Source organism: Microtus pennsylvanicus, chromosome 4, assembly GCF_037038515.1.
Source record: "Microtus pennsylvanicus isolate mMicPen1 chromosome 4, mMicPen1.hap1, whole genome shotgun sequence".
Lineage (NCBI taxonomy): Eukaryota > Metazoa > Chordata > Mammalia > Rodentia > Cricetidae > Microtus > Microtus pennsylvanicus.
In genome coordinates this window covers 46,845,539-46,872,987 of record NC_134582.1, presented here as the reverse complement: position 1 = coordinate 46,872,987, position 27,449 = coordinate 46,845,539, and the positions used below count along the sequence as shown (strand labels likewise).

General features: G+C 47.3%; 2 protein-coding genes across 3 annotated transcripts in view; both read right to left on the bottom strand.

Annotated features, from left to right (window-relative positions):
- Window positions 1–802: 802 nt before the first annotated feature.
- Window positions 803–9,276, bottom strand: Spata24 (spermatogenesis associated 24). Its single transcript, XM_075968948.1, has 6 exons — window positions 9,114–9,276; window positions 7,918–7,983; window positions 7,596–7,726; window positions 7,433–7,503; window positions 1,129–1,231; window positions 803–1,025 (listed from the first exon to the last, which is right to left on the bottom strand). Exons 1-6 carry the CDS (start codon window positions 9,228–9,230, stop codon window positions 896–898), a joined length of 618 nt encoding a protein of 205 aa, XP_075825063.1. The 5' UTR covers window positions 9,231–9,276; the 3' UTR covers window positions 803–895.
- Window positions 9,277–13,129: 3,853 nt separating this feature from the next.
- Dnajc18 (DnaJ heat shock protein family (Hsp40) member C18) overlaps window positions 13,130–27,449 on the bottom strand; it is a 33,011-nt gene continuing 18,691 nt past the window's right edge. For both annotated transcript variants that reach the window (XM_075968943.1, XM_075968944.1), the window contains exons 5-8: window positions 25,681–25,790; window positions 24,621–24,730; window positions 23,081–23,253; window positions 13,130–16,918 (exon numbers count right to left, since the gene is read on the bottom strand). In XM_075968943.1, the coding sequence (XP_075825058.1) occupies window positions 16,794–16,918; window positions 23,081–23,253; window positions 24,621–24,730; window positions 25,681–25,790 (518 nt within the window). In that variant the 3' untranslated portion in view covers window positions 13,130–16,793. The remainder of the gene's footprint in view (window positions 16,919–23,080; window positions 23,254–24,620; window positions 24,731–25,680; window positions 25,791–27,449) is intronic.

The window sequence follows — 27,449 nt, the reverse complement described above, 5'->3', positions numbered from 1 at the left end:
TTAAGGTTGTGTAGCTTCCTCCTCCCTGTGGAAGTTTTTGTTCTTTTTTTTTTTTTTTTTTGGTTTTTCGAGACAGGGTTTCTCTGTAGTTTTGGAGCCTGTCCTGGAACTAGCTCTGTAGACCAGGCTGGTCTCGAACTCACAGAGATCCGCCTGCCTCTGCCTCCCAAGTGCTGGGATTAAAGGCGTGCACCACCACCGCCCTGCTGAAGTTTTTGTTCTTTAGTGTAAGAAGGTGCAGGAGTGGTTTGGATGGCTAGTGCATACACATGTTGTTTTGGGGGGTTTTGTTTTTCGAGACAGGGTTTCTCCATGTAGCCTTGGCTCTTCTGGAACTTGCTCTGTAGACCAGGGCTGGCCTCAAACTCAGAACTCATATAGAGATCTGCCTGCCTCTGCCTCCCAAATGCTGGAAAGTGCTGGGATTAAAGGTGTGCACCACCACAGTCCAGCTCATACACATTTTTTTTAATTATCTGGGTTCTTCTGGTTTCTCAGATTTACTGTGGTTCTGGAATCCAGTCTTAAAGTCTGTAGTCAGGGCTACACCAACACACATGCACACACACGCATGCACACATGCACACACTCCATTCTTCCCTAACCCTACAGCCAACGTCAGAGAACCACATTCACTGAAGTTCAGGCAGGGTGTAACTGGGCTGAGTATAGAGAAGACTAACCACCAAAAGCAAGCAGCAGTTCCCACTCCGTTACCATGGGTGCTATCCTATCCCAAAGGAGTAGTACAGCAGCAGGGGCTGGAGACTGGGCAGTGTTTCCTCTGCCCAGTGTAGTGGGGGTCCCCAGGATGGAGGGGAAGAGCTGGTCTCCCCAGAATAGAGAAGGTAGAAGTTGGGCATTGCATTTAGAGACCAGCAAGGCAACCAGCATTTTATTTTTCCCTGGGACACTGGCGGCTCCGGGCCCGACGTGTTCCCGAGGCTTTCTTATGCTTCTGGTCCAGCACCTGGGCCATGTAGCTCTCCTGCTGCTTCTGGATCTGGAAGTCGGACATGTGATTCCTGCAACGGAGCCAGCTGGTCGTAGGCTGGACAGCCCTGGGTAGGGGCCAAGTCAGGCTCCCCACTTCCATCAGCAACCCCCAAGCCTGGCCCGGCCCCTCACCTGAAAATCTGTTTCTGCTGGCTGATAACTTGCTGTAACTCTTTAATCTCATTCTCTTTGCCATTAAGTATATCTTCTTGCTTTATAATGTGAGACTCAATTTCTGTGGGGGAGAGAGGCAGGGAGGAGGGGAGGTTCCCATCTCTCAGGCCGCTCCTGAGCGGAGGTCTTCCCTTGTGGGGCGTTTCAGAGGTTTGCTCTTGCCACTCGGTTATCTTTGAACAGTTGCAGTGCCTCAGTATGAATGAGTTTGTTTTTCTGTATTGGAGACTGAACCCAGGCTCTTACACATGACAGGTAAGTGCTCTACCACTGAGCTATATCCCCAACACTTTATTTTTTATTTTTTATTTTTTTTTTAGTCAGAGTCTTTTGACACAGCCCCAGCCCCCAGCTGTTCTAGAACTCACTCTGTAGACCAGGCTGATCTCGAACTCACAGAGAACAGCCTGCCTCTGCCCCCAGAGTGGGGGATTAAAGGCATGCTTCCCTCTTTCTACTATTTTTCTCTTCATTATGTAGCTCTGGCTGTTCTAGAACTTGCTATGCATACCAGGCTAGCCTCGAATGCAAGACATTCACCTGCCTCAGCCTAGTACGCACAACCACACCCATCTACTTTCTACTTGGTTTTTAAGCACAGTCTCATTAGGTTGACCAGGCTAGCCTTAAACTCACTCTGTAACCCTGGTAGGCCTTAAATTTTTGGTCCTTCTACTCAGCCTGGGATTACAGGTGTTCATCACGAGGCCCTGACATATCAGCAAATTTATGGGGTCTTGGGAGTGGGGACAGTAAGTCAGCGATGTCACCATTCAATTACAAACCTCGCCAGGTGAGGATGGGCAAAAATTCCTTGCAAAGAAGAAGGCCAAAGCCCTGGCTCTTAGCTGCTGCTCTTGGGCTTTTACACGTCCTTGGTTAGACCCTTCATCTAGAAATTACACCCCTCCCCTTCCGAGTCCCCGTCCCTGCTCCCTTTCTCCTTGCCGATGTCTAACACACCTCATATGTCACTCATGTCCTTCTACAACTATGACACACGGTTCATAAGGACAGGGACTATTGTCTCCTTCACTCCCTAAGACCTGAAACAGTGTTTCACAGATCTGTGTACTGTGGAATGGATGGACTTTAGGATCAGAAACATCGAGTTTGGCCACGTCCACCAACCGGACCTATAAAGGGCAAGGTGGGTGCCCAGCCCTGTGCTATAGAGGGCCGCCTGTGGGCAATGATGTCTGTGAACCCATCAGGCATGTGTTCATCTTCCCCAAAAGAAGAGTTAGGACTCAGGAACTAGAGGCTGGACAGACGGCTCAGTGCTTCAGAGCCCGGACTCTTCCAGAGGAGCCTGAATTGGTTCCTAACACCCACATGGTGGTTCCTAAATATGTGAATTAACTCTCTCTCTAACATAGATATTATTATCTATCTAGCAGAGAGAGAGAGGTGCCTAGGGAATCTGGCACCCTCTTCTCACCTCCACAGGTACTAGGCACACACATGGCACATACACATACATATGTGTAGACAAAACACTCATACACATACATTTAAAAAATCCTCAAAAATAAAACCCAGAAAGGTCCAAATCAGGAGCAGGAGAGGGAGCACGAGCAAGGAACTCAGGACCGCGAGGTGTACACCCACACACTGAGACAATGGGGATGTTCTATCGGGAACTCACCAAGGCCAGCTGGCCTGGGTCTGAAAAAGCATGGGATAAAACCGGACTTGCTGAACATAGAGGACAATGAGGAATACTGAGATCTCAAGAACAATGGCAGTGGGTTTTGATCCTACTGCACGTACTGGCTTTGGGGGAGCCTAGGCAGTTTGGATGCTCACCTTACTAGACCTGGATGGAGGTGGGCAGTCCTTGGACTTCCCACAGGTCAGGGAACCCTGATTGCTCTTCGAGCTGATGAGGGAGGGGGACTTGATCATGGGAGGGAGAGGGAAATGGGAGGCGGTAGCGGGGAGGAGGCAGAAATCCTTAATAAATAAATAAATTAAAAAAAAAACCAGGGCTGGAGAGATGGCTCAGAGGTTAAGAGCATTGCTTGCTCTTCCAAAGGTCCTGAGTTCAATTCCCAGCAACCACATGATGGCTCACAACCATCTGTAATGAGGTCTGGTGCCCTCTTCTGGCCTGCAGATACACACACACACAGAATATTGTATACACAATTAATAAATAAATATTTTAAAAAAACCAGAAATTACACTGAGGGTGTTGGCACATGCCAGAGCCGAGAGTATTGGGAGCCCAAGGTCTCCTACCAAGTTTGAGGCCAGCCTGGGCTACCTGTCTCAACAGAAAAAAAAACATAAATAAGTGTGCTGGGTGGTGGTGCACACCTTTAATCCCAGCACTCGGGAGACAGAAGCAGGCGGATCTCTGTGAGTTCGAGACCAGCCTAGTCAACAGAGTGAGTTCCAGAAAAATAAATAAATAATAAAGACTCAGGTGTTGAAGGCTGGTGGTGTGACTCATTCCTAGAACACTTGCCTAGCATGTATGAGGCTCCCATACGGGGGCGGGGAGAGAGAGAGAGAGAGAGAGAGAAACAAACGGCAGACAGAAGAGAAACCGACCAGAGCACAGGATGAGGCCACACATTTCAGAGAGGCTCATACCGATGAGGCAGTGTTAGCATGCTGGCTTAGCTGCTTTTGAGGCCTGTTTCCTCATACGTCCCTCTTCCAAGGCAGCATGGAGAGGATGTGAGGACAGTCGTGGAAAAGCCTCTCTCCTAAACAGGTGCACATTCGATACATAGATTTCTGTGTCTTGGATAAAAAATCCAGGTGGCTATCAGGATCTAAGAGCATTCATTTATATAACTGCCCTTCATGGAGCGCTGGAAATTTCTGATCACACAGTCGGGGAGGGGCATATCCCACTCAGGAAAAGACTGCACAGGACTGGGAATATGTTCACTGGTAGAGAGCAGCTTATGCTTAGCATGCTAAGCCCTGGGTCCAGCTGCCACAACCATTAAAGAGAGAAAAAGAAAGGAAGAGCAATACGAGGAGGTGAAGGCAGGAGGATGGATTCAAAGTTATTCAATAGCAAGCTCGGGGCCAGCCTGGGATGCCTGAGAACCCATTTCAAAAAAAAAAAAAAAGAGGTGCAGGGTCTGGAGAGTGGACTTGGTGGTTAAGAGTACTGGCTGCTCTTCCAGAGGACCTGGATTCCATTCCCAGACCCAAGAGAGTTAACAATCTTCTGTAGCTCTAGCTAGTCCCAGGGAATATGATGCCCTCCTCTGGCTTCCGAGTGCACCAGGCACATGCAGAAGATACATCCATACATACAAAATATTAAGATGAATAAACCTAAAAAAACAAAGTCATTGAAGTTTGAAAAATATTTTAAACAATTGGAGGCTGAGAAGGGCTTGGTCTGTAAAACACTTGCCTTGCAAGCATGAGAATCTGAGTTTCTCTGTAGCTTTGGAGCCTGTCCTGGAACTAGCTCTTGTAGACCAGGCTGGCCTTGAACTCACAGAGATCCCCCTGCCTCTGTCTCCCGAGTGCTGAGATTAAAGGTGTACACCACCGCTGCCCAGCAAGAGAGCCTTTCTTTTTTCTTTTTCTTCCTTTTTTTTTTTTTTGAGAGAGCCTTTCTTAAAGGAAGTGGGTACCAGTCCTCAGGATGAAATTGAAGGTTGTCTTCCAGCTTCCATATGCAGGTGCACATATGCACACCCACACCCACACACGAGCACATACAAGGTAAGTGGAATGGGGGCTGAGGAGGGGGTTCAGTTGGTAATGTGCTTGCTGCACAACGAATGTGAGCACACAATCTGGATACCCAACACCCACGGGGGTGCAACTGTGTGTCCCTGAGGCTTTCTGGATGGCTAGACAGAAGTCTAGCCCAAACTGGCAAGTTTCAGGTTCAGTGTGAGACCTTGTCACAGCCAGGGCAGTGGGCCAGCGAGATGGCACAGCTGGTTAAAGTTCTTCCCTAACACATAGAGGACCTGAGTTCAATCTCCAGGGCCCACACAGTGGAAGGAAAACGTGAAGACCAAATCTTCCCTCACCTCCACACGTATAGGGTGTGATGTATACACACACACACACACACACACACACACACACACACACACACAAGAACTGTAACACAAAACCATTGCTTTAAAATAAATGTCAGGGGGTTGAAGAATCAGCTCAGTGGTAAAAGCTCTTGTTCCTCTTGCAGAGGACCCCATTTCAAGTCCCATTACCCATGTGGCAGCTCACACACTAATTCCAGCCCCAGGGAATTAGACGCTTTCTTCTGTATCTGTGGGGACCAGTCACACATGCAGTGCAGATATACATACATATATACATACATACATACGTACACACACACACACGAAGGCAAAACATTCATGCACATAAAATAAAATAAAAATGGGGAGAGTGATTGAGGAAGCTGCCCGATTTTGGCCTCTGGTCCTTGCATGCACACGAACATACAAACAGGCATGTACACATACAAGGAAGGAAGGAGAAGAGGAAACTACAGCACAAGCTCCTACCGTGCAGAAATGTTGGTGCATTATCAGTTCAGATAAAATGTGGTCCCAGAGGAACAGAGTAGAAAAGAGGAAAGAGACAGAGATGAAGGCGAGAGACTTAGGAAGGATCTCAGTGCGCGGCAGGACAGGGCCTTGGAGTCTGGTTCTCAAGGTCTTCTGGATAATATGAAATTAACTGCATCTAAAATTCTTTTGGGAAAGAACTAGGAATCTGTGTGACTAGCTGGGAAGTGGTGGCACCTGTTAATTCCAGTATTTGGAGGCAGAGGCAGAAGGATCTCTGTGAGTTCAAGGCCAGCCTGGTCTACATACCAAGTTCCAGGACAGCCAGGGCTACACAGAGAGAACCTGTCTCAAAAAAATTAAAGATCAAGAAAGGAAGGAAGAAAAAAAACTATGTAAATATAAAAACAAAACTGAATCACAAAGGGTCAGGTAGGAGTATTGATTAAAGTGAGGGTCACAGCACCGCACTGCCTAGGTGAGGACTTGTAGCCCATTGGAGAGGAGCAGGACATTTTGTGGAGAGGCAGCCAGACCCTGACCCCATGACACACGGTGAGCCCTAGGGCCTGGGTTGATTCTGGTAGAAGAAAATGCCTAAGGAAAGACATCTCTGGCTATACCAGGAAATAATTCCAGTTCTCTGGGTTCTCTGGATAGGGATGTTTGGCCTGCATGTATGTCTGTGTCAGATCTTGGAGTTATAGATAGTTGTTAGCTGCTATGTGAGTGCTGGGAATTGAACCCGGGTCCTCTGGAAGAGCAGTCAGCACTCTTAACCGCTAGGCCATCTCTCCAACCCCTAGGTAGAAAAGATGATAAGGGGGGAGTTGGGGGTACGGGGAGACAGTAACTATCTGTTAGGCTTAGGGAGGGACCTTAACCCTCTTGGGCTCAGGCCGTCTCTGGCCTATTGAAGATCTGCTACAGAGAGTGAACAGATTCCATGCATGGAATTCATAGACAATTCTTAGGCTAAGTAACAAGTCTAGCAGTCTCTGGAACTGAAAGGTGCTGCCCCTCAGCTCAGAGCACGCCATGGACCAGTAAGTGGCCAAAGATGTGTACATAGCAGATGGCAGAGCTGAAACCCAGCGGCTCAGTAGATTTTACTCCGTGAATAAAATTCTTTCAAATTGCCTAAATTAGTTGCCTACACTAATAATTCAGATTTTTCCCATTAAAGTTGGCTTGAAAATTCTTTTCTGCTCTTGAGACAAGGTCTTACACCATCCAGGATGGCCTCAAACTCCCATCTTCCTGCCTCAACCTTCTGAGTGCTGGGATCAGAACCATGTGCCACAACACTTGGCTCCTAGATTCTTTTCTAAAAGATCTGGGGATCCTGGCCCTGTTCTCACGGGAGGGGCACGGCTTTCATGAGTTGCTTGATCCTGAGTGGAAGACCAGCTCCCCAGGAGGACTGAGCTTGTTCTACGACTCCTCTAGAAGCAAGGTTATCAGTCGGGTGCACTATCTCTAACACTTATCAAAAATGGGAAAAAAACAGAAGGTGGACTAAGAAGGTTGTATGTTTCAGCCCGTTCCTTTATGGCTGTGAAGAACACCGCACACCGACTTCACCCGTCATCTCCGTGGCCTGCCTGGTCCCTGAAGGCATTTTCGAGGGTGTGACCCGCCTGGACTTGCCTGTATCCTCAGCCGGGGGCAGAACCCTGATTTTGTCACAGGCCCTGGGCTGTTGGGAAAGAGCCCGTGTATGTTAACTTGAGGGGCAGCACGGGCCTCCCGCCTACCATTACACTTGGTGATGAGCTGGTCCTTCTTGCTAGACTCCTGCAGGACTTTGTTCTTGACACTGGAGAGCCTGCACAGGGGAAGTTACAATGAAAGGGTGGGCAGGCAGAAGGCAGATGAGCCCCCAGCCTCCACACCTCTTCCTGGGGCCCACTCACTCACGCTTTTTCAAAGGCCAGCTTCTCCTTCTCCAGTTGTTTGGACAGTACCTCCACCTCTCCGAGGGCAAACTGCAACTTCTCCTCTTCCTTGGCCAGGAGGGCCTTGGTTTTGGCATGAGCAGTTTTCTCTTCCTGCAGGGGAGGTGATTACCGCTTTATCCCAAGACACCTTGGGTCTTGTAGGGTCCCCTAACTAACTCCCTTTCTCAAAGGTGCTGAAGCCTGGGTGCAGGAAGATTCAGCCTCACTACAAGGACCCTGCCCAGACACCGGGATCTTGGGAATTGGGAGGAAATCAGGCGTCTGCAGACGCCATTACTCACCACCAGTTTCTTCTCTATTTCTTGGAACTCTTCTTTACTGACAAAATTTTCATCCTGGAGAACCATCTGCAACAGAGTCCGGCTCAGGAAGGGGCTGGGACCAAGGTGGGAGGGGTTGCTCTCTAAAGACCAGGGACAAGGATGACTAAGGGGATGATATCCAGGACTTCAGGCCTTGGGACAGGAGATTTTAGTTCCAGAGATTTACTGAGGCCCAGTCCTAAGTGCTCCCTGCAAGGAGCGAGCCGCCTCCTGAAGACAGCTCATGCTGTATGTCGTGGGGGAAAGCCCAGCGGACTGTGGTACACAGAACAGCCCTGGACCCAGCTTTACTAAGGGCCAGGATTCCTCTCAGAGACAGTGGCATTAATCCTGATGTCTGACTGCTAAATATGAGAAGGGAAAAAATGTTCTAGATGGTGGGGACACACATGCCAAAGTGAGCTGCCAAAAGAAAGATCTGGGGACCCTCAGGGAATTGAAGGGAATTCAGTGCCCATAGAAGCATACATTTTTTGGAAATAGGCTAAGTATGCCTCTCACAATCCCCCTTGAATCTAACTACACAGAAGGGAAGAAACTGTCTAAAAATCATTAGAGTGAAAAATAGATGTGAAGCCAGTTTTATTTTTTGAGCTAGAGAAATATCTCAACATTGTTACTTAAAATAGAAAAAAACAAAAACTGTTGGCTCCTGCTAGCCAGCACCAAGGCAACCTGTGACGCCAATGCTTGGCACCCACTAGCTGAGGCTGGAAACAAACGCACACCGAAAGGTCTGGAGACCCTTAAACCACCACCGGGAAAGGCCAAATTCGTATAGGACTGCATTTGACACTGGGGAGGAGTATGACTTAATGTTCTGATTTCTGTGCGCAGAAGGCTTTGGGAATCAGTGAGGTCATTTCCACTAAAAGTGGAGACACTGAGGTTCAATGAGCATCTTCCTGTCCCTTCAGCAAGCAGGCAGAGTGGGGAACACCGCCTGATTTGGGTTAACCAGGCAGGCATTGCCCCCCACAACCCCCAGTCCCGCTCTTCTTGGTTCTGCCCCTAGCAGCCAGGTGAGCCCCGCCTCCAGGATGACGCCCTCCGCCCTGTATTCTAGCCACGCCCCCTAATCCAAAGAGGGCCTGGCCTCGCCCCCGCGGGGGAGGCGTCCAGTTGCAGCCTTTCCCCGAGCTCTGGCTGCCTACCACATTCCTCAGCTGGTGGATCAGCTCCTCCTGAGATTCAATCACGTCCCGCAATTGATCGAAGGCGAGACACACTGATCCGGAGCCCCCCTGCGACCACCCAAGGGGCGTCGCCATCTTTCGCCCCCGCCAGCTCGTTGGAAATGTCCTCCCGCTGCGCGCCTTACCCGTCGCCAGCCAATGAGAATGCAACGCCATAGAGCGCCCTGGCAACCGGGGGCGGGGACTTCCTCTGTTAACAAGGCCGAGGACCGGCTTTCAGAAAGCTTCTCGAGGCCGGGGCGTGTTGCGCAGTGGGTAGAGCGCTGGCCGGGGAAGAGCCAAGATGGATTCATCCCCCAACAATGCAGAAACAAATGACTGGGCTTGGTAGTTTAAGATGGAAACCTCAGCATTCAGGAAGCTGGAAGATTGTGAGTTCAAGACCAGCCATGATCTACACGGAAAAGCCCTGCCTCAAAATAACAAAGCCCACAAAAATACAGAAGCTCAATTGAAAGAGTGCGTGCCTCTTATTAGCATGCATGGAAAGCCTGTAATCCCAGCACTTAGGAGGTAGAGGCAGGAGATAAGAAATTCAGAGTCATATTTTCATACATAGCAAGTTCAAGGTTAGTTTGGTGGTTGGTGGCTCACAACCATCCTAAATGAGATCTGGTGCCCTCTTTTGGCCTATAGGCAGACATGCAGGCAGAACTCTGTACACATAATAAATAAATAAATCTTAAAACAAACAAGCTGGGCATGGTGGCAGATGCCTTTAATCTTCACCCTCTGTAAATTCCAGGATAGCCAGAGCTACATAATGAGACTTTGTCTCAAAAAAGAAAAAAAAAAACAAGGGGGTGGGGAGTTGGCAAGAGAAGCAGTCAGTAGAAACCTCATGTGGGCATAGTCTATAGTTTATACTGTCCTATATTGCCACTAGCCTTGCCTGGTTCTCAAAATGTGACCCATGTGCCTAAGAAGTTCAGAAAAAATGTTTTACGTGTATCAGTGTTTTGCCTGATGTATATCTGTGCCTAGTGCCTGTGGGAGCTCAGAAACGGGGCCTTAGATTCCCTGGAACTGAAGTCATGGATGGTTGTGAGCCACTTTGTGGGTGCTGGAAACTGAACCTGGGCCTTCTGAAAGGGCAGGTGCTCCTGAATGCTGAGCCATCTCTCTAGTCATGTGTCTAAGTATTTAATTTTTTAAATGTTTTGTGTTTGTGTGTGCATATTTGTGCAGGTGCCCATAGAAGCCAGAGGAGTTGGATTCCCTGAAGCTGGAGTTATGGATGGCTGTGAACCATCTGATATGGGTGCTGGGAAGTGAACTCTGGTCCTCTGGGAGAGCAATGCGTGCTCGTAACCACTGAGCTGTCTCTCCAGCCCCCTGCCTAAGAATTTTTAAAGTTTTTTTTATTGTTGTTGTTTTTTCTAAAAAAAAAAAAAAACCTTTAGTGATAATTTCCATAGAGGGAAAGAATTATAGGCCTGTTCCACCACACCTATTTAGTTGTTATCTTTAGTTTTGTGGATAGTGGTGTTTTAGACATGTCTCTGTGGTGGTCTGACTAGGGATGGCCCCCATAGTCTAGTGTTCGAGTGCGTGGCTCATAGCGGATGGCACAATTAGGAGGTGTGGCCTTGTTGGAAGAAGTGTGTCACTGTGTGTGTGTGTGTGTGTGTGTGTGTGTGTGTGTGTAGGAGTGGGGCCTTTGAAGTCTTACATGCTCAAGCTAGGCCTAGTGTGGCACAGTCTCCTGCTGCAGAACTCTCAGCTCCTCCAGCACCGTGTCTGCCTGCATGCTGCCATGCTTCCCACCATGACGATAATGGACTGAACTTGGAAACTCTCAGCCAGCCCCATTGAAATGTTGGTGCGCTGCCGTAGCCACGGTGTCTCTTCCCAGTCTCCGTGTGTCACTCCTGCTGGCCTTGCACGCCGTGGCTCGGGCTGGACTTCAGCGTGCACCAGCCATCTTTGTGCTTTCCTCCCCGGGTTCTGTTTGAGTCACCACACTCAACAGACTCTCCGAGAGCAGCTCGTTTTGGAAGGTGGCACTTCACGGCTCATCTCAGACAAAACCAGACTAGAACTTGGTCTAGTGGACCAGTGTGTCAATAGTCAGCTAGAAGAAATAGTAGTAGAGCTATGGCAGTGCTAAGAAAAAGATAAATAGCCAGGCAATGGTGGCGCACGCCTTTAATCCCAGCACATGGGAGGCAGAGGCAGGCGGATCTCTGTGAGTTCGAGGCCAGACTGGTCTACAAGAGCTAGTTTCAGGACAGATAGGGCTGTTACACAGAGAAACCCTGTCTCAAGAAAAAAAAAAAGCAAAATCTTCAAAATGCTAGCTATGATTAGAACTTGGATGATGTTAATGCTGGGGATGAAATAAGCTACTGAAATATTCTAGGTAAGGGGGTAAAGCTGCTACAGTGTAAGTGGATGGTGGTTTTGGAGTGGAGTCTAATGGAATCAGAAGTTCCAGATGTTTTGAAGGGAACAAGTCAGACTTCCATGGCGAAGTATTGCACACTTGGAATCCTAGCACTAGTGATGTCAAGGCAAGAAGATAAGAAGTTCAAGGCCAGTCTGGGCTTCCTGAGACCCCCCTCTTCTAAAAACACCCCCAAAATGAAAACCAATAAGACAGTGGTCTTAACCTTCCTATGTTGCCACCCTTTAATCCATTCCTCATGTTGTGGTGACCCCAACCATAACATTGTTTCGTACTAATTCATGACTTTTGCTTCTGTTATTAACTGTATGTAAACATCTGACATGTGACCCCCCCCAAAGGGGTCTCGACCCACAGGTTGAGAACCACTGCACTCAGCATTTGATCTAGACGTCCGAGGTATCATTTGCCTCTGACCCAGCCCACCTAAAATACAGGCAAGTTCTCAAACTCAGCTGTACTGAGTCTCACACATATGTTGAGCCAAGTAGGACATGTGACCAGTTGGACCATGTAAATATTAAACACCGTGAATGGTATCTTTAAACCAAGACTTTGCTAAGTATGGCCCACTGAGAATATAGCCAGGAAAGATCTGGGTAGCACCAGTGTTTCTGATACTAAATCTAGGCTTGATCTAGATTGGCTGTGGTACGCTGGATTGCTATCTGAAAGTACAGAAGGAATTCTTAGCAGAAGTCACTCCGGTTCAGGTAAAGTTGCATCCTTCACCTATAGGCGTTCTCGGTGGGTTCATTCTCTCTGAAGAGAAATAAAGATTAGGTCGCTCCTAGGTATTTGACTTGAGGATATCATGTTTTATACAGTTATTTCAGGATAGAAAGTGATCTTTATCAACAGGTTCTCTCTCAAGACAGGATTTCTCTGCGTAGCTCTGGCTATCTTGGAACTCTATAGACTCACAGAAACCGTCTGCCTCTGCCTCCTGAGAGCTTGGATTAAAGGCGTGAGGGGTACACCACCAACACCAGGCTTATTTTCACTTTTAATGTCTGTTGTCATTTTACATTGTTTCTTGCTAAATTTTTATATATAAATTATGTTTCCAAATTCCCCCCTCCAAAGCCAAAACCCCACTTTCTGCTCCTGCAGAGGACCCACGTTAGGTTCTGTCCATCACCCACATCATGGTGAACAACTGATGCCCTTTCTGGCCTGCAAGGGCGCCGCTCACACATGGCACACATACACACACGCAGGCAAAACACCTATACACAGAAAAGGTGATAAATGCAAAACAAAAAATCCTTAGCCAGGAGGTGGCAGCACACACCTTTAATCCCAGCACTTGGGAGGCAGAGGCAGGCGGATCTCTGAGAGTTTGAGGCCAGCCTGGTCTACAGATCAAGTTCTGGGACAGCTAGGACTACACAGAGAAACCCTGTCTTGAACCCCCCCCCCCACACACACCGTGCCCATCTGGAATTCATCCCATTAGCATTATGTACGATTCTAAACACAGACTATTCCACAGGAGCATCTTTGGTCCAAAGTGACTCCACGCATGAGGTAGTGGACAAAGGCCAAACAAAGAAAAGCCATAAGGTTGCATTTTGTATATAAAATTGTTTAATGTTTACTTTGTTAAAATACACTCGTTCTAGATGCAATGATCAGGTGGCCAGACTTTTCAGCATTTTTCCATGTGTCATTCCTGACTCTGGTCACAGAACACTCCCACCTCCAAACACTGAGAGTGATGCAAATGTAGACTCAGTAACTTGGTGACCACTGCATGAGGTACCAATAGCGCAGGCCCAAACATTAAGATGTATAGTAACTTGGTCCTTTCCCAAAATAAATAATTAGGACACCAATCTAATACTTGAAGTGATACAAACTAAGTGCCAGCTCCTGTGAGGGCAGTGCATGCAGACAACGGGTGGCTGTGTGGCCAGTGCTGGGATCTCACGGTGCCCCTGGCAGCGCTAGCTCTGAGCACAGTGATGCGGAGAATGAAAGCAGCTGCAGCTCAGCCAGCCTGCTGGGCCCTGATGCCAGCACGGCGTGGCGTTTCCTGTCATGCCTAACAGGTCCCGGAAGCATGCACGGTGATACTATGTTCTTACCGGAGCTGACCAGTGAGGCTGAGATGGCTCCTGCTTGAGCAGATGAACAAGGACATGGGCTCCTTCCGGCTGCCCTGCTCCTCATCATCTGAACGCCAGTTCCTGGCCCCGGGTGAGCCCTCACTCCCATCACAGTCTCCGTCCTGGGTCTCAAACTGTGAGCCGCACTGGCAGCTAGAAAAGCCATAGCTAAAGAGTTTACACTGCCAGGAAACCTCATCAAAGACATAGGCAAGAGTACAAAGCTTATTTTACCAATACGAAGACAAGGTATCTAAATTATAAGCAAGGAATTAAGAGTTTAACGCGATTCTACATAGTGCCAAATAGATTAAACTACCCTTCAACCAGAGCAAGTCTGGCCCTCTTGAGGAGACCAGATGTGAGTACTGTATTCTATCAGCGGTAAATAAAACAGTACACCAGGCTATGAGAACAGACAGTGTGACATTTAATGAGCTGGGCTAGACTGACTCTGGGGTCATCACCAAGATAATTCATCACTGCCATGAAATCCACAAACTATTCATGGCATCCAGGAGAGGGTTTACCCCACTGGTCCACTTTCTAGCCCGGGCTGAGGCTGGGAGAGGAGAGCTTTGCGTTCTTCATGGCTAGGAGCTCTCCACAGGCTTGTCTGGTTCATGGGTACATTTTACAATGCATGGTTTTTGCTATTGTTTGTTTTGAGACAGGGTTTCACTATGAACTTGCTATGTAGAGAAGGCTGGCCTAGAACTCACAGTAATCTATCTGCCTCTGCTTCCTGAGTGCTGGGTTTAAAGGTATGTTTCACCGTGCCTGGCACATTTTACAAAGTAAATTCCCTGCTGCTCAAAAAATTCGGAAGGTAAGTCTGGGGATGTAGCTTAGTAGGCTAGCATGCACAATGCCTTGGGTCCTTTCCCCAGCAGCACAGCAGCCAGGAACGACTCTAGCATTCAGGAGGTAGAGGCAGGAGGGTTTCAGGGTGGTGGCACACACCTTCAGTCTCAGTACTCCAGAGGCAGAGGCAGATCTCTGAGTTCAAGGCCAGCCTGGTCTACAGAGTGAAATCCGGGACAGCCAAGGCTACACAGAGAAACCCTGTCTTGAAACAAACAAAACATAATAACAATAAATAATGATGATGATTAATAATAAAAAGGGGCTTGGTGTGGTGGCGCACGCCTTTAATCCCAGCACTTGGGAGGCAGAGACAGGCGGATCTCTGAGTTAGAGGCCAGCCTGGTCTACAAGAGCTAGTTCCAGGACAGCCAGAGCTACACAGAGAAACCCTGTTTAGAAAAAAAAAAAAGTTCAAAGGTTTTGGCTATATTTCAAGGCTAGGCTTTGAGGCCAGCCTGGGATACATGAGGCCCTATCTAAAAAGAAATGAAATATGAACCAGTAACCTTTCAAAGTCAGTTTCATGACAATCTGGGCAGCTCAGGAGCTCAGATCTGGCATTGCCCTCCACAGGAAAGCACAACCACCCAGTCTGGGAAATCAATGACTTAGTTCTAGAAAGAACTGTTTTTTCTTCCTCTGAAAGATTTGTATGAAAGGGTCCTACTTTTTAAAAACTGTGTATGGGTGTTTTGCCTGCATGTATGTCTGTGCACCAGGTGCATGCAGTGACCGGGAAAGCCAGAAGGGGGAGCTGGATCCTCTGGAACTGGAGTTACAGACAGTTGTGAGCTGCCACGCGGGTGTTTGGAATCAAGCCTGAGTCCTCTGGAAGAGCAGCCAGGCTCTTCGTAACCACTGAGCCATCTCTCCAGCCCTGGTCCTGCTTCTGAAAGATCAGCAGGGTAGCAGTCCTGAAGGGTGCAAACTGGTGGCAGAGGTGTTCCAGACGGCAGAAGCGTTCCAAGGAAAATCTCTGCTTTGCCAACCTGGCTAGAGTCATCTGAGAAACAGGACAATCTTTTACATTCTGTACTTCCTCACCTAGTCACATGACCCAGGCCAACCATTTGTCCTGTTCTGATTCATGAAAGAGGGAATGTGCCAGCTTCACAAATTTTGAGGAGGCATAAATTTAAAAGAGAGAGACATGCGAAAGCCATTGCTTTGTAGTAGACACTCCATAAACACTGAGTGCATGGAAGACCACCCCATACTAAAATGTGCAGGGCTCTGAGTCAAACAGAGTGGTTTTTAAGGCTAATATTAGCCCTCCGTGCCACAGAGACAGGCTCCTCCCTTTGGGTCTCTAGGCCCGAGCCTCCTCTTGGGTTTGACCACTGCACTTCTGTGCATACTTGTGCTCAGGGCACAACCTACCATACTAAATGATGATTTAAAGGGGAAGGGACACAGTGCTCTCTAATTCCAAAATGGACCAGGAATCTACACCAAGGAGCTGACAGTCTTGTATTTTACCTTCTTCCTTAGCCCTGCCTTGAGCTCATAAAGATTGGCCTGTCTCTGCCTGTGCTAGGATTAACGGTGTGTGCTACCGCACCCAGCCTGCTCACAGGTTTGACTTTCTAGACCCTCTGAGAGAGCTGACTAAGGAGGTAAAAGGAACCTTACTGGGTAAGGTATCTGATGCCTGTAATCCCAGCTCTTAGGCAGAACATTGCAAATTCAAGGCCATCTTGGAGTGTGTAGTGAGTCCCAGGCTAGTCTGGGCTACAGAATGAGCCCTTCTCCCAAAAAAGAAAGAAAAGAAACCACAAATCAGGCAGTTTGCTAATGCTCCTGCCTCAACAAACTTGGATAACACCAAACTATTGGCCAAACAGTTCAGTTTCTCTCTACTCTCCTTAGGAAGTGGAAAACCGAACACTGGGGGATGGTGGCTATGGCAGAGAGGTGTGACTCTCAGCGGACCCATCAGTACTGTGAAGTGCACTGGCCGAGCCTAGAAATGCCTAGGGAGTGGGCTTTTGCTGCAGGGATGAAGGCAGAAATTGGGTCTTCTCTGGGATGCCCTGCTCTCCATTCCCGTAACTGAGATGAACTGCCCCTGCCTTGGGAGCCGGCCTGGAAGAACTGGATGGTGATGAGCGTGGCTCCATGTCCTGCAGCTCTGCCCAACAAAGTCAGCAGATAGTAAGTGTTCATCATCTCCTAACTTGTATTATAAAATGGATTTGCAATGTAAATAGTAACAAGTAAGAAACCCCCATCCTGAGTCGGGCCATCTTCGTCTCAGCCGCCCCTCCGGAGGCCGATTAGCTTGGAAAGTTTTTCACAGTTTTCAAGTTTCAGTGACTCTGCCTTCTGCCGCAGCCGCTCATCTCGATACAGCCCCGCCAGATTGGTCAGCTCTGACTCTGAAAAGACACGACAGGTGCTGATTCGCCAAGGCCGAGCGCTTTCACGTTAGTATCCCTAGACCCACAAGGCCTTACTTCCATGCCACTCTTCCACCCTGGAGGAACCCGATGGGCACTGCACCAGGTACTGAGGGGAAAGCCGCCTGGGACCCGACCCCACAGTCTGTGCTCTCATAAGAGCACGAGCCTTAGTTCTTATCAACAAAACATTTGACCCTGGGCTTAAGAAGCTTGCACAGGTGCAGAAAGAGGAGATGGTCGCGCCTTGCTCCAGTGCCGATCAGACAGCAGTGGGAGAGCCTGGAGCCGCGTCGCCTATTCCTGTCATCCGAACAAAGACAGCTGCTTCATTCTTCCCTTGGCATTGCAGGGCCCTAAGTCACACATGACACAGGGCCTACTCTGGAAGCTGAGCATCTACAGAGGGTCAGGTGGAAGCTTTCTTCATCCTCTCACCACATATAGGGTCCACAACTCAAATGGCTCTTTTAAAAGTGAATCATCTCAGCCCAGTGGCCTCTGTGCCCTTGACTAAATAAATTTCACTTTCTCCTCATGATAGAGTAGGCCATTCTATTTTTAGCTGGAATATAATCTCTGCTGTTTCCCAACTCCATGGTTGTTGGTCTAAGTTTTTATTCTCTTGTAAGTTCCTCCTTCTTAGGGGGAGCTCCTGAGATGCACCTAGGAAACATGTCATGTGTGCCGCATATTAGCAGGACAGCATGCTTGGATGGGCTTCGTGGCTTCTCAGGGCTGCCAGCAGCAGGCAGCTGTTAAACAACCATGCTTATGAAAATGCTATTTTAATCATTTTGAAATATATCTTCCATCCTTAATCATCTTTGCTGACAGCTTTTGTTTATCTTGGTAGAACAAGATACAACTACCCGAATGCAGGAATTAGCCTTCAGCCAGAAGGAACAATGGGCATGGACCTCTGAATAAATGTCTACCAACACAAAACGCTGCCTGGCATTTCTGCTCACAATGATTCTATTTACACCAAGTAAGGCCCAAAGTGCAGTGGAGGTGCAGGACTCCAGGGTGGGGGTGGATGAGCATGACAACCCTCCCTGAACAATTGGACTGCAGGCCCGGACTCCAGCCAGCAGTGGCTTGGCAGGCAGTAGGTCTCCCAGGCTGCAGAACAATGTGCTTTTACCCTTGGTGCGGGTGCCCACAGTGCCTGCATGCCAGGGCCTGCCTTGGCACAATCACCTTGTAGGTGATGGGCTCTGTGGAGGGTCATGTATGGCACCCAAATGCTAAGCTTTTGCTCCTGCACCCCACTAGGTGCTCAGCATTCCTTCCTAGGGTTCTTTGGCAGGCGGGAAGGCTACGCAGGAGACTTCTGTGAATCAGTCTGCACCTCGTTCCTTTACAGTCACAGCTACACCAGTATCCAGGACAGACTCTGTGGCTCTGCTCCTCACTGCACCAAGCCGTTTTGTTTATTGACTTTTCTGTGTCTCATTCTCGGAAGTCCTCATCAGAGGAATTAGAGACTAACAAAGCCTAGTATTTTCTATCTTGACAGCCACTGTAACAAGCTGAAGAGAGATACCTGTCACATGAGACATGGATTGCCTTCACAAAGCTCACTGAAATCGGGGCAGATAATGCTGCTTTGTAGCAATGAAGAGGCACAAGCCAAGGGCTTGCTCAAAGAATATAATACTTCTAACAAATTCTGTTAATACTCAATAACTTAAAAAATATTTTGGGGATGGAGAGATGGCTCAAAGGCTAAGAGCACTTTTTGCTCTTACAGGACCTGGTTCAATTATCAGCACTCATATGATGTTCATAACTATCCATAACTAGGTTCAGGGGAGCCAATGCCCGCTTCTGACCTCTGTAGACACCACGCACACATGTGGTGCACAGACACACATGCAGACAAAACATTCACATATAAAATAAAATGAACGAATCTTTAATAAAATTACGAGTATGTATAAGTGCTTCATATAGTGTATATATGTACACCATGCACCAACACACAGAGCTGCGGTCAGAAGAGGGTGCTGGATCCTTTGGAGCTGGGGTTACAGTTGTGAGTCACTCCACATTTGTGCCGGGAATGGAGGCCTCGGAAGAGCAGTGAGTGCTCTGAACCACTGAGCCGTCACTCCGGCCCCAGCACTCAATAACCGCTAAGTGAAGTGAAAGAAAAATGTCTTTGGAAGAAGCAGGATCAAGAAAATACAGTTTCTCCTTAAAAAATGTCCTCTTTAATTGTAACTAGCCATGACCCAGGCCCAGGGGACACTGTCCTTCAATCTACTGTGTGAAGCTGTATAAGCCTGGGTTTCACTATGTGCCAGGCCCTGCACTAAGCTACACATACATACACACACACACACACACACACACACACACACAACCTCTCAGTAGGAAATGAATTCTTTCCTCCACTTCAAAGCCAAGGATTCTACCAACTCTGTCTGCTCAAAGGGATGGAAAGAAGTGCTCAGTCCAGGTCAAGGCTCACTCGGTCCCTCTGCCCCAGGCTGGGAGGCGGTTCCTGGTGGCCACTTGTATCCCACCCAGCACGACGCGGCCTCTCTCTCTGGCAGTATGTAGAACGTGTAGACATCATCCATAGTAAAGGATTACTCACAAAAAAATCACCCATATTAGGCATTCCAGGGAAAAGCAAATAAAGGAATAATAAAGATTTTCAAAGACAATGGCTACCCTTGATAAAATTTCCATTTGGTATTTTGCCAAGAGTGAACTTTGTTCTCAAGTGAGTTTATTTTTACAAACTCAAAGTGCTAAATTTAACCTTCCTGGCTGCACTTGCTGCTGGATTCAGAGGGCAGATGCTGCTTCTCAAATGGCACTGGAGTGGTGTGGAGGCTCCACACACCCATTGTGTTTAAATGCTAGGAACAGAACCTCCATTCAGAACTGGTGAACCACACACATCAGGCTCATTCATGGATTTGTATGTGGGGGGGCTGTTTTTAACTGAGGGTGGATCCTAGGACTTCATATATACTGCTGGGCATACCACCAAGTCATACCCTCAGTTCTTTTTTAAAACAGAACAAAACAAAAAAGCAAAATGAGATAGCGCTTATTAAGTTGCCCAGGCTAGCCTTGAACTCACTCTGTAGCCACGGCAGGTCCTGAATTTGTGATCCTCGTGCTTTAGCTTCCCAGAGATTACAGGGCGGGATTACAGGCCTGTCCTACCAGCTGTGGCTCTCACAGTCTTCACTTGTGCCTGGACAGAGCCACAGATCTGAACAAGCCTCGTGTGGACGGGAACAAAAGCTCAAACACCACTCTTGGTGAAATCTTTCATCTTTTTGCATTGCATCTTAATGCTGCAAAGTAGAATACGATACATGTGCATGCACAAGCGTGTGTGTGTATACACCTGTGCTTGTGTGTTTATGTGTGCACATGCATATGTATGTGGTGTCATATGAGTTCTTATGTGTGTGAGGGTCTGAAGAATGCAAAATGAAGATTTTCGTGTAGTTCCTGCAGAAAGCAATAAATCCAAACCATTCCTGTGCCCATCACAGAGGGGCTGGTAAGGACACATTACTGTGGCTTTCACCGGTTTTAGATCCACATAGATTCTTGCTCCTAAATTTTTTCCTGGGGTAGGTCTTGCTGGGAAACATCTTTAAGTCCAGCACTCAGAAGCAGAGGCAAGAGAATCTCTGAGTTTGAGGCCAGCCTGGGCTATATACCAAACACTTTCCCTATTTCTTTTTCTTCCTTTCTCTCTTTTCAAATTCCCTTTATTTATTTTTTGTGTGTGCATACCCTCATGCATGAACCATATCATGTATGTGGTAGTCAGAGAGCAGCTTGTGGGACTCAGTTCTCTCTCTCCACTTCTGGGTCCTGGACTGACCTCAGGTCAGGCTTGGTGTCAAGAGCCTTTACCCACTGACCCACCTCACCAACCTGATTTTTTTCCTAAGACAGAGTCTTACTACTATGAAGCTCAGTCTGACCTTAAACTCAAAATCTTCCTCTCTCTGCCTCCCTAGTGCTGGGATCACAGGCCTTCCTATACCACCACACACAGATCTTTCCTGATTTTTAAAAGATAAAACCCAATTTAAACAGCCCAGTCTGCATAGTGAGACCCTGTCTCAAAAAACCCTAAACAAACAAACAAAATTAATTTAACAATGAAGTATTTAACTTCCCCTCATTTGGGGGGTAGCCAGCTTTGCCCTGTAGAAACGGAGGGCAGAGGCGAAGTCCCTGAGGGGAGGGATAAGACACCAGCACTGAACCGTTCCTCACGCTCCTCCTCAGCGCCCTGCTTTGCAGTAGGAGAATCTTCTCTGGCATGTGTGGAGCTCCTGTCCTAAAGTCATGACTGTGCCTGCAGCCCAGGACACAGAATTAGTAAGATAGTCTGCTTCTGGGGCCAGCAGTCCGGAGAGGGAACCGGCATGCACCTATGGACCACTAATGCTGTTGATCAGTACCGTGCTAGCAGGAAGAGCAATGTGCTTTAAACACAGGAAGGGTGGGTTAACTCGGTGGGAGGCAGGAGGACGGAGGGGTCAGCAAGGGCTCAGAAGCACTGTGACCAAAGGACTAATTTTATCAGTATACACTTAAAGACATCTAGAAATAAAGCTTAAAAGATGCAGTATAGTTTGAAGAATAATCAACCAGAGCCCAGTTTGCAAAGCCAAGATGCAGTTACTTTGTGTGTGTGTGTGTTTCTAAACTGTGCATGGGAGCAGTTTGATTGGAATTTAAAATGAAACTACTGGCTGAGACAGGGCTACTGCCAGGATGCCCCGTAAAACCTGGAGCTGTAAGCCAAGCGGGAGACACTGTCTCTTGTGAGCAGAAGAAAAGAAAGCTCTTTCTCATCCACACTACTGAAAAGCCAGACAGGAGTCACTCTTCTACTATGCACCCACAAGCAACAAGACACCAGATTCCAGGCTAACAACTTCTTTTGTTGTTACTGGATTTTGTTTTGTTTTGCTTTTTTGAGATAGGGTCTTGCTGTGTAGTTCTGGCTGTCCTAAAATTCTGTAGACCAGGCTAATCTCTAACTCCTAGAATCGCCTGCCTCTGCCTCCCGAGTGCTGGGATCATGGTATGTGCCACCACTGCTTGGCTCAAGCCAGCAACTAAACTTCTGGTATCACTCAAAAAGGGAGGCTGGCTCAATCAAATTTCTTACCAGGGAATGTGTGATTTAGGGACTGTGAAGGAAACCAGATAGCACTGAGAACTTTATGAAGAAGCTTGGGATGCAAAATGGGTCCAGTGACTGGTGAGGCTGGGGACCTTACGACATCAACAAGAGCAACAGTTAGTCCCACAGGTGTCCTCTGACTGTCACACACATGTTGTACATTTGTACACAGCCTTTCTTCTTCTTCTTCTTTTTTAATGTGCATTGGTGTTTTGCCTGGATGTATATCTATGAGAGGGTGTTAGATCATGGAGTTGCAGGCAGTTGTGATCTGCCATGTGAGTACTGGGAATTGAATGTGGGTCCTCTGGAAGAGCAGGAGGTGCTCTTAACCTCTGAGCCATCTCTTTAGACTCTTGTACATGTTCTTGCACAGATAAAAGTAAGTTTTTGAAATAAGAAAAAAAAAGGCAGGTAGTAAGACAGAAGAGCTAGTGCATACCTATAATCTAAGTCCTCAGGAGGATCAAAAATCCAGGGCTGCATAACAGCAGGTTAGAGGCAGAAACAGGCAGATTTCTGAGACCAGACTGAACTACACAGTGAGTAGTCACAAGACAGGGATGGGCAGTGGTGGCTCATGTCTTTAATCCTAGCACTTGGGAGGTAGAGGCAGGCGGATCTCTGTGAGTTCGAGGCCAGACTGGTCTACAGAGTGAGTTCCAGACAGCCAGGACTGTTTTACAGAGAAACTCTGTCTTAAAAAACAAAAAACAAACAGTCAGTTAGGGCTATGTAATAAACCCATCCCCCTGTGGGGGGCAGGTGGCAGAGAGAAGAAGATACACTAAGAGAATACAATGATGCCCAAGTTCCTAAGTTTTCCAGTCCTGGTCACATGTCAATAAATGTCCATTCTTTGCAGTATTATCTGAGTGAGTGTCTGCTCTGTCTCTGTTTAAGGAGGGGGTCAGAAGGCTGGGAGACCTCACAACAGCCTGCTTGGCCTTACTTACTTTGCTGTTTCTCCTTCCAACAGCTTGTCTGAATGTAGTCAATATAGTCTTTCTCTATTGTTTTCTCCAGGTCACGAAGAGAAGCTCCTCTGTAGGCCTTGTCAAAGTTTTTATCCACGAAGTAAGGCACCTGCAGGTTCTGCGTTTCTCTAGAAATGGTATAGCCCAAGGTTCTGAAACAGAGAGTGGCTCACATCAGCTAGTGCTACTTGTCAATCTTACTCTTAGATGGCCTCTAAACATGACTGCCAGCATCTCCCAACATTGGTTAGTCACTATAGGCAGTGGGAGGCAGGAGTACGGATGGGTCAGCAAGGGCTTAGAAACACTGTGACCAAAGATTGAAAGCAAGCAATTTGACAATTACCGAAGTAGCTTACAGTTTATTCTCTCTCTCTTTTGGTAAGGTGTATCAGAAGAGGGTATCTGAGCCCATAGGACTCCGGTTATGGTTGTGAGCATGTGGTGCTGAGAGTTGAGCTCAGAACCTCTGCAAGAGCAGTCAGTGCTCTTAGCTGGAGCACCTTTCCAGCCCAAGGCTCGCCTTTCTTACAAGTCTTTCTGTGTGAAAAGTAGAATGACTAAACCTTTAAAAGTTTGTTTTGAGGGTTGTAGATGTGGCTCAGTTGGTATAATGTTTGCCTAACATACAGGAAGCCCTGGGCTTTTTCCTAGTACCAAATAAAACTAGTAGTGGCACACCCCTGTAGAAGGAGGATCAGAAGTTCAAGGTCATCCTCAGCTACTCGGGGAGTCCAAGCCTAGTCTTGGCTGTATGAGACCATGTCTCAGAATAATTTGTGGAGGGCATGGCACTGGGGAAATGGCTCAGCAGGTAAAGGTTTTAGCCATGTAAGCCTGAGGATCTCAGTTTGATACCTGGAACCCATGTAAAAAGCCAGACAAAGTGGGAAGCATCTGTAATCTCAGCACTTCTCCAGTAAGGTGGGAAGTAGACCAGAGAGTTGGCTGGAAGCACATAGCCCAGCTAGCCTGGAATATGAAACAGTGGTAGAAACAAGAGAGACCTGTCTTGGTAAGGTGCTGTGGGATAATGTTCTTGCACACTGTTAAGATTTCTCACTTGTATAGGTTTAATGTTGATTGTCCAGTAACCAGGCAGGAAATATAGGCGGGACAAGCAGACTAGGAGAATCCTGGGAGGAGGAAAGGCAGAGACCAGACGCAATTGCAAGCCAGATGCAAAAGGAAGCAAGATGAGAATGCCTTACTGAAAAAAGGTACCAAGCCACGTGGCTAAACATAGATAAGAGTTATGGGTTAATTCAAGTTGTAAGAGCTAGTTAGTAATAAGCATGAGCCAATAGGCCAAACAGGTTTTCAAGACAAGGTTTCACTGTGTATCTTTGATTGTTCTGGAATTCTCTCTCTGTAGATCAGGCTGGCCTCGAACTCACAGAGACCCGCCTGCCTCTGCCTCCCGTGTGCTGGGATAAAAAGTGTGCACCACCACCATCTAGCTAAGTCTTTCATCTTTTAAACTGTTACTAAGGAAAGAAATTAGAAATATTCCACTTACGATTTATAGAATAGACTATATGGGGGGTTAGTGGCCAGCAGCTGAGTAATGACAGAAATAATCACAATCACCAGAACTGGAAGCAGCTGAACAAATGCGGAATATGGAGTCTGTAAAAGAAAATAGTGAAGTGTGTGAGAATACACCATCCCAAAGGAATGCAGATTATTAATGCACTGCACAGGAGCGTCCACAAGGTCAAGGTTTACCCGAAAGGCCCAACTTCAGCTCAGAACCAAATAACTCATTTTCTCTCTGGAGAGAGGCTAAAGGAAGCCCCTCCGACCTGGACCATCAATAATACCGCTGTCCCTTATCTCTAGGTAAGCCTGCCGGACACGGATGGGACTCCAGCAGTGGCCAGTGTTAAGCAGCTCTTATTCTGCTGTTGCTGTCCAAAACTGGTGACATCCAACTGTGTCAAAGACGACCACATTCTCCCCTGACAATGTGGGGTAGAGGTTCATCACACATCTTATTAACTACTGTTTGGAGAAAGGGCACATTCTTTCTGGGTTGTGAACAAGCCAGAGGCATAATATGTTGTTGTTGCTGTTTTTGAATATGTACACGAGTGTTTGGCCACCATGATAGCTCAGAAGTCAAGGGGCTACCAAGCCTGAGAACCTGGGTCTGATCCCAGCAGCACTGCCTTTTGAGCTTCCTGTGAGACTCTCCTGGTCAGCCTGGTCCACAGAGCGAGCTCCAGGATAGCCAGGGTTACACAGAGAAAACCTATCTCAAAACAAAACAAACAAACAAACAAACAAAAAAAAACCTTAAGAGACAGAGAAAGGAAGGAAGGGGAGAAGGGAGGGAGGGAGGGACAGAAAGAAAATACAGCCTTACAGGAAAACTGGGATCCTAGGAAAACATGAAAAGGGATCAGGGATGGAGGATTACTAACACTGTCCAATTCGGGACACTTATCCAGCTCTTCTTATCATAGCATAAAGTACGTTTTACCAGCATAGCTCAATTGCACTTCTAGGACCGATTATATACCACCACAGGAGCAGGCTCAGTATGGCCATGAGTAGGAGTGCGACTGCACACACACCTGAGGTTTGTCTTCTTCCTCTCTCTTGTGTGTCTGTGTCCTCTCATGGCGGGGTCGCCTGTGATAATAGTGACTGTCATCTGTCACATTTGAGAACATGTGAATATTTCCTGGAAAACAGATATTAGAGAGAGGGAAGGAGAAAAGAAGAGAGAGAACATTTATGAGATGGCAATTCCCTTTTGGTTCTTTTCAAAGTCTTGTTCCCAAGAAGGCTAAAGATAGGACATCTGCCTATCTGGCCCAGCAGAAAAAGAAGACAATAGGTGAGCCAAAGGGCCAGCTGGACAGGGGGTGTGCAAGGTCCTCTGGAAGAGCAGTCAGTGGTTTTAACTGCTGAACCATCATCTTCCCAGCCCAGGCACTACCATCTTTAATAGCCACTCATAAAATTCAGTTTATTGCCGGGTGGTGGTGGTGCATGGCTTAAATCCTAGCACTTGGGAGGTAGAGGCAGGTGGATCTCTGTAAGTTTGAGGCCAGCATGGTCTACAGAGTTCCAAGACAGTCAGGGCTGTTCCACAGAGAAATCCTATCTTAAAAAACAAAAACAGCAAAAACAAAAAAAATACAATTTGTGTTGGTGTGTAGCTTAGCATGGGATACATGCCTACCATGCTGGAGGTTCTGGCTGCATCCCTAACAACACAAAAATTCAACTTACTTTTTATTTTTGTCTTTCTTTCTTTCTTTCTTTCTTTCTTTCTCTCTCTCTCTCTCTCTCTCTCTCTCTCTCTCTCTTTCTTTCTTTCTTTCTTTCTTTCTTTCTTTCTTTGACAAGGTTTCCCAGTCAGCAGCTATGGAGCCAGTAGTGGAACTCACTCTCTACACCAGGTTGGCCTCAGACTCACAGAGATCTGCCTATCTCTGCCTCCTGAGTGCTGGGATTAAAGGTGTGGGCCACCACCTCTTGGCTCATTGTGATTTTTTAAAAAGATTTATTTTTATGTATATGGGTATGTGGTGTTTTTATGAGAATGGATCCCACAGGTTTATGCATTTGAATGTTTGGTCCCCTGTTAGTGGAACTGTTTGGGAAGGATTAGGAGGTGTGGCCTTGCTGAAGTAGTTGTGGTCTTGTTGGAAGAGACTGTCAGTGGGGTTGGGCTTTGAGGTTTCAAAAGTCCACGCCAGGCTCAGTTTCCCTGTCCCTGACTGCTGCCTGTAGATCATGCTACGGAGTTCTCACTACTGCTCTATTGCCATGCCTTCCCATCATGAAGATAATAAACTAGCCCTCTGAAACTATAAGCAAGCCCCTAATTAAACACCTCCTTTTATAAGAGTTGCCTTGGTCACAATGTCTCTTCATAGCAACAGAACACTGGCTAAGACAGGGTGTTTTGCCTGCTTACTATATGTACACAGTACCCACGGAGGCCAGAAGGCATCACAAGGATGCACCTGGAGAAGGAGTTACAGATGGGAGTAAGGTGTGTGTGTGTGCGTGTGTGTGCTGGAAATTGAACCCAGGTCCTCTACATGGGCAAGTGCTCTTACTACTAAGCCATCTCTCCAGCCCCAAATTTATGTGTTTTTGTTTGTTTAAATATTTATTTTATGTTGTTGGGTGTGATTACACATACCTTTAATCCTCACACTCAAGGCAGAGGCAGGCAGATCTCTGTGGGCTTGAGGCCAAACTGAACTACAGAGCTTTCCAGAACAGCCAGGCCTACATAGAGAGACCTTGACTTAAAAGAACAATAAATATTTATTTATGGGCTTTATTTAACTTTTTTATCTTTTATTTTACATACCCACCACAG